General features: G+C 31.0%; 1 protein-coding gene across 4 annotated transcripts; it reads right to left on the minus strand.

Moving 5' to 3' along the window:
- Nucleotides 1–1,667: 1,667 nt before the first annotated feature.
- Nucleotides 1,668–5,345, minus strand: LOC108722144 (vacuole membrane protein 1). 4 transcript variants are annotated; one of them, XM_018447099.1, is made up of 6 exons: nt 5,025–5,345; nt 4,291–4,316; nt 3,103–3,447; nt 2,312–2,821; nt 1,926–2,195; nt 1,713–1,844 (listed from the first exon to the last, which is right to left on the minus strand). In XM_018447099.1, exons 3-6 carry the CDS (start codon nt 3,424–3,426, stop codon nt 1,713–1,715), a joined length of 1,236 nt encoding a protein of 411 aa, XP_018302601.1. In that variant the 5' UTR covers nt 3,427–3,447; nt 4,291–4,316; nt 5,025–5,345. The 4 variants fall into 4 exon arrangements, with proteins under 4 accessions (XP_018302599.1, XP_018302601.1, XP_018302600.1 ...); XM_018447097.1 differs by lacking the exons at nt 4,291–4,316; nt 5,025–5,345 and adding an exon at nt 3,701–3,781 and having other exon boundaries at nt 1,668–1,844; XM_018447098.1 differs by lacking the exon at nt 4,291–4,316.
- Between the last annotated feature and the right edge of the window lie 954 nt (nt 5,346–6,299).

Consider the following 6,299-nt stretch of genomic DNA (forward strand, 5'->3'; position numbering starts at 1 on the left):
TCTTGGGCTTTAACTTCAATGGTAAAAATTTTCACTTTTCACTTTCCATCCTAGGAATAAGATTTCATGTTTGTTATTCAGAACTGAAGCATCAAAATAGCCGAAGTGCACATAGTACACGATTCCAAGCATGTGGTTGGTGCTTCATCTTTTAAACTATATTAACATGTCCCTTCGTACACTTTCATGCACTAAACTTCTACAACAAATATACCCGTATTAAATTAAAGAACATATAAATTAAGCATTTGTACATATTCTTTTGATCATAAATAAATAATAATTAAAATTCAAAAACATTGATTTACATACTTGACGGCTAGTGACTTTAAGCAATTTCGACGGTAACAGCAAAAAGGCCGGCATAGCCTCTCTCAGGTTTTTCTCTGGGTATCAATCATGAAACTTTATCCTAAAGCTTGCGGCACACGATGCTTGTTTTCCTGCTGGATTCCTAGCTGGATCAGAATCTTGCCATCGTATTGGCTAAGGTACTGACAGTGTCTGCATCGTAGCCAATACGGTGGCAAGAATTTATTCTAACTAGCAATCCAGCAAGAAAACAAGCATTATGTGCCGCCGGCTTTAGGATGAAAAGTGAAAATTTTAACCATTGAAGATAATGGAGAAATTTTTCACTTTTCATCCTAGAAAAAAAGTTTCATGATTGACCCCCTGGGTTTAGTGAGATCCACAGAGTACCTATCATGGAACAAAATCGGAATGAATTCCGATCGGAATTATTCAATTATTCCCTAGATTTCTATTGTTTTCTGGGGAATAATTCCGATCGGAATCCATTCCGACTTTATCTCCCCCCATCCTCCATGATAGGTACCCTAATCCAAACATAAAAACATCAAAATAAAAAATTTTCAAAAATTTTAAAAATTCGGAGCTAAAAAGAAACAAGTCAAATTTTTACAAATTATTTTTTTCTATTACAATATTTATATTTTACGAAAAAAAATTTTGTTTTATAATAGCAAATTAACACATTTTTTTATTGAGTTAATTCTTAACAATTTATATTATTAAGAATTTTATATTCTTAACATTTTATCGTTTTATATTCTTAACAATTTATTCGTTTCGTGTATCAGTCATTTATTACATATTCTTTTATTAATGCGAAAAATGGGTTGATAGTTCAAGATTTATCACTCTTATATGTGCTTTAAACACGTATACAAAACTTATAGAAATTTGGCTATACTAGTTTTATTGATTACAATATTTTTCATCACTCGCAAATGTCTTAATTCAATCCGTGCTATCGATGTAATACGCAGAAGCTTGAATATCAATTAATTGTGCAGGAAAGTTGCAGAATATCATTAGATATTTGTTTCATGCACTGTACATAAATCTTGTTTATAAAAGATCCAGTGTTTATATATATATATACACACACACACACTCATACGCGAGCGCACACTTCCATCTATATAACAGGATATCCATACAACAGAGTTTTACAAAGTATTGTAACAATATGAACGTATAGAAAAAAAAAGAGAATAAAGTTGCTCAATGTTACACTGTCGTGTACAAAACGATTCTTCAACACTGAAATTATGTAAAATTTTGACACATTTCTTGCATCTCTTATTTTTTTATCTTGTTAAAAAGGGAAATTATATTTATCTATATAAATATGTTGCAAAGTGGAACTAATTTCATATTTCTAGCTATCCTATGTCTTTTATGTTTTAATCGATAGCGGGCTTAGTTCGTCTACGATGATGATTTCGTGCTAATGCATGAACAATTGTTACCAAGAAGTAACAAATCATTAACGCTACAAATTTATCAAATAACCATGATATTGTAGTCGCTCCTTCCTACAAAAAAAAAAGATTTATTTTAAATTAGGTCTCGGTACATATTGTGCATTTATATCTTGTAAAACTAATATGACTTACCATAGACGATTTATCATGTAGCTTCTGTTTCTGTGCTTTAAAATATTTCTTTAATGGTTCTTGGAATTTTGTACCAACAAACGGTACGATTGCTAATAAGCTAATAAATTTATCTAAGAGTTCTTCATTAAAGGCTATGATCACTGCTAATTGCTGTATGTGCATTTTAATAACAGCCTTTCCTATAAGGGTTGCACCAAAGAACGTCCAGAATGGAATGAGATAATGTCCACATGTCAAACCAGCCAGGTCAAACAATGGATTTGGAATCTATAAAATTTTGTTATAATATATTTAACATGAAAAAGAGATATAGATGATATTAAATAACTACTTAAAAAAATCTTTTATATGAAAAAAAAAACAAAATTTACTTATGTACATACCGATGCACAAGCTAATATGCCCAAGAATCCAGCTTTTTCAACAAATCGCTTCATATTTAATTTGATACGCATTACAAACGATACGTTCTGTCCATTTTCTAACGCTTCCAAAGCCTCTAATTCTTTCAGATCTTCTTGATCGAAATTTTCATTCTTATCATTTTTTCCACTCATTCTTGCAGCTCTGGCCATAAAATATGGCGGTAACTCTCCAAGTGCAGTACCAGCTCCCCACAGCATGGCCTCTACGCGCACTTTTTTCATGATATTTAATATACCTACTGTCCACATTGGATCAATCTTTGTCGGGCATATTATTTGATCAGGATATGGTGGTTCAGGAAAGTTCAGAGCACCGCATTCATACGCTGCCATAGTAACAGCTGCTATGTGTGGTCCTAAGTATAATACAAAGGTATGCAAACCTGTCCCAAGACCTACACTTGATAATACACCTAATCCTACCCAATATAACCACCATATAATTTTGGCTTCCCATAATTTAAAAATCTGAAAATAAAACGAATCCATTAATTTACATTAATTTACATTAATCTAAATAACTAATAAAAAAATTAATTTGTAATTAATGTAATTGTACATATTATCAATCTTTTCTCAAAACTTAATTTTAAAAAATCTACTTTCAATCCACTTATGATTTAAAATTTTGGACATTTTTAAAAGTCGACTAATTAAATGAAAAATAATCAGGAAAATATTAAATAGAAATATAGGTAAAAATAAGAATTTGTTAACATATATCTAGAATTGTAAGTAATCTAATGTACCTCTTGTTGAGGACCAGAGATTCTGCTTGATAGAAGAAATAATATTATAATTGAAATCATAGCGCATACAGTCCGTTTGTAGAGCAACGTTTTCTTCATTAAACTAAGCACATTAATAATTGCTTCACTAAAGAAGTAATGTAAAGTTGTAATTGGATGTTGCCAGAGTGTTAAATGATCTGAATCCAAATTTGAAACACTGTGTGGATGGCTTGAATTGTGTTCCATCGCTGGAGTGAATTTTTTTTTTCTAGCGCTTCTTTGAGCTCCATTAGTAGAAGCTTGATTTTTTGGACGTTGAATGGCAGTAGAATTACCCAGCATGGTATTATCTAAATGGTTAATCTGTGAACAAAGAATGTAACATATTATTAACAACAAATGTAACGTATTAATAACTTATTTAATGATAGCTTATGTATCTTTCAAACACATTAGTATTTTTATATGTAATTCAAAAAATATGCATCTCATAAATTCTTTCTTACAACATAAATAAATATTTATTATCTAGCAAGTTCCTATATAATCACATAAATGAAACAATAGAAAATAAAGTTCTTTTATTCTTTATGATAGAAAACATTTCATAATTTACTCCAGTCATGTTAGTATCAATTTCAATATTTATAATTGTATATATAAAATTGCATTGTTTAAATTCACAAATCTTCTCCATTATGTAACTTTAAGGACTTATTCAGTATAAGCACAACAATATGAATTCTAATGTTATTGTAATAAATGTAGAGAGTATCATACATGGAAGCCTGTTCTTTTTGCCTAAACTTTTGTACCAGTTTATCTTTCTTTCTCTTCTTTCCTTCTGGAGAGAAAAAGAAGAAAGATGAACTGGTGCAAAGTTCAGCAAAAAAGAACAGACTTATAATGAAAAGAATTATAAGAGAACTTGGCACTATCAGTAAAAGATATGGCAGATGAGTTACTATAAGTCAAAGGTCAAATAGTTATCCAATGTAAACATAAGTTGCTTTCTAGAATTACTGTTCCTTTTGTTACAAGAAAATTTATCGTCGTTATTAATAAATGTTTTAGTTAATAACTGTCTCAAGAAGTTTATTCTACAATTAAAAGAAGAGAAACTTAGAAATAATAAAATTTTATAACGTCATGCAATCGCTATCTTACATTCTATATGACAAATTGTAACGTCATTTAAATACTTACTACATATTCCTTAGTTAATACTTACTCTGCAAGATAAAAATTATGAATGTCAACTTTTATGTTCACACAAATCAAAAATTAGGCAATCTAAACTAGAATGCAAATAATTCTTCTAAGTATCATATTTGTAAGGTTATGTGCTCTTATTGTAAATCCAATACATACAAATTAAATGGAGTTTATCTTAAATTACGAGAAGTTAAAGCATTAAAATAAAAAAGCTTAAATTCTTCTCTATTATTCTTACAATGTGCAAGTATATGTCATAAAATATTTAATACAAGTAGAGAATAAACGATGATATTGAGCTATGAATGAATTTTAAATTTTATAATAACAATTAATTGGCCAATCGTTCATTGTTTCGTTATACATTTTATATATTAGACAATATCACGTTACATTTCATTACACTTGCAATTATCACGCTCAATTATACCTAACCATATTGCTTATCCATAGTACATTAAAGACTTTAATTATTGTGACAATTGCTCCGAAAATTGTAGGTTCCTAGACAGAAGCTCCTTAACTATGTAATGTTCCGATAGAATTTCTTGATTACAACATATTGTAATTAAAAAAGAACAACAAAATTTCTCAAAAATTTCATACAAGAACATATCGAATATATTTTACAATTCCAATCCTCGAAATTTTAATTATCTTTCATGATCGATTTCCTTTAGTATAACTATATAAAGCAATAAAATTATCTCGCGTAAATGAATTACCTTTTCAATTTTAAGATCTTATTTGCGATATATGTACATTCAAGAGATCACAGTACGATGACTTTTTTTTCCTATATCATCGTGGGGAGTGAAAGGGAGTATTAAACAATTTTAATACAAGTCTTGTGAGGTTTCCCAACCTTTACACCGTTTATCACGATTAATTGTCAAATCACTTATGACGTGACCACTCACATATATGTACATATGTATACATGCGTGTGTGTATGTATATATGTACATATGTATATACAATATCTCTGGACATATAAGTTCCACGTACAATAAATATGTCAGAGACGTATCACTACGCGACGTAAATATCACATGAACGCAATGAAGCGTAAACGAGCAACTCGGCGAAGGAGAGGGGGGATATCCCCTTCACTTCTCCACCTTCAATATAAATATCCGTCCTTTTTCATTATTTTTCCTTCTTGCCCCTCCCTTTTTACTCAATTTCTTTTTATGTCAAAGAGATATGTAAAAGTTCCTTCGACTATCCTGTTAACAGACTTATTAAAATTCTACATATGGCATTTGTCTGAAAATTATCACGTTTAATCTTGCGATTTTTCGAATAAAATCTCAAGGTCTCCGAGGTCTCGTCGAAGTATTTTTGGAAGTCTTTAAATTCTCACGTGGTTCGAAAAATCGCAAATGAGACCTATGAGTACGGAAGTATCTCATTTGACCACGTAGCGATTGATCACACCACTCAGAGCGACTGAGGCTCAGAATTTTTCTACTGGATCAACCAATCAGGAGATTAAATTACAAATTGGCCAATTAGCGATATGGACAATCGATATCACTCACATACGAGATAGTAAATTATTAGAAAGGCTGTGGGCTGATTTCTAAAAATAAACATTGCTTATTAAAGTCCCTAAAAAATACATTTTTCCATTGGAAAACGTAAATTCTCCTTTACAAAGGAATACTTAGGCTAATATTAGGATGCTATTTCATTTGTGCGTTTTCATCGTACGACAAATGTGTACAGAACAGAGAGGTCCTCGGATCTTTCTATTCCATAGCCAATCAACGGGCTTCAAAAATTTGTCGTACGACAAAACGCGCAAATGAAATATCACTCTTAAGCTGGTTCTACATTAGTCGCATCGCAACGTCGCAAGCGTTGCGGTCCAATTAACATCAATCTAGCTCGACTCTGATTGGACCACAATGCTTGCGACACGCTTGCGACACTGCGATGCGACTAATGTAGGCTGCATTTCATCATTCAATGGCTGCGTTCAGCAGACTCAACAG

The sequence above is a fragment of the Mycetomoellerius zeteki genome, unplaced genomic scaffold (assembly GCF_001594055.1).
Source record: "Mycetomoellerius zeteki isolate Tzet28-1 unplaced genomic scaffold, Tzet1.0 scaffold198, whole genome shotgun sequence".
NCBI classification, from domain to species: Eukaryota; Metazoa; Arthropoda; class Insecta; order Hymenoptera; family Formicidae; genus Mycetomoellerius; species Mycetomoellerius zeteki.

Coding starts and splice junctions, on each gene's coding strand:
- LOC108722144 (XM_018447097.1), bottom strand. CDS start 3,781: ATGGAGAAGATTTGTGAATTTAAACAATGCAATTTTATATATACAATT. Junction 2,822..3,102: donor TCTCTGGTCCTCAACAAGAG/GTACATTAGATT, acceptor TTTTATTTTCAG/ATTTTTAAATTATGGGAAGC. Junction 1,845..1,925: donor TACATGATAAATCGTCTATG/GTAAGTCATATT, acceptor TTTTTTTTGTAG/GAAGGAGCGACTACAATATC.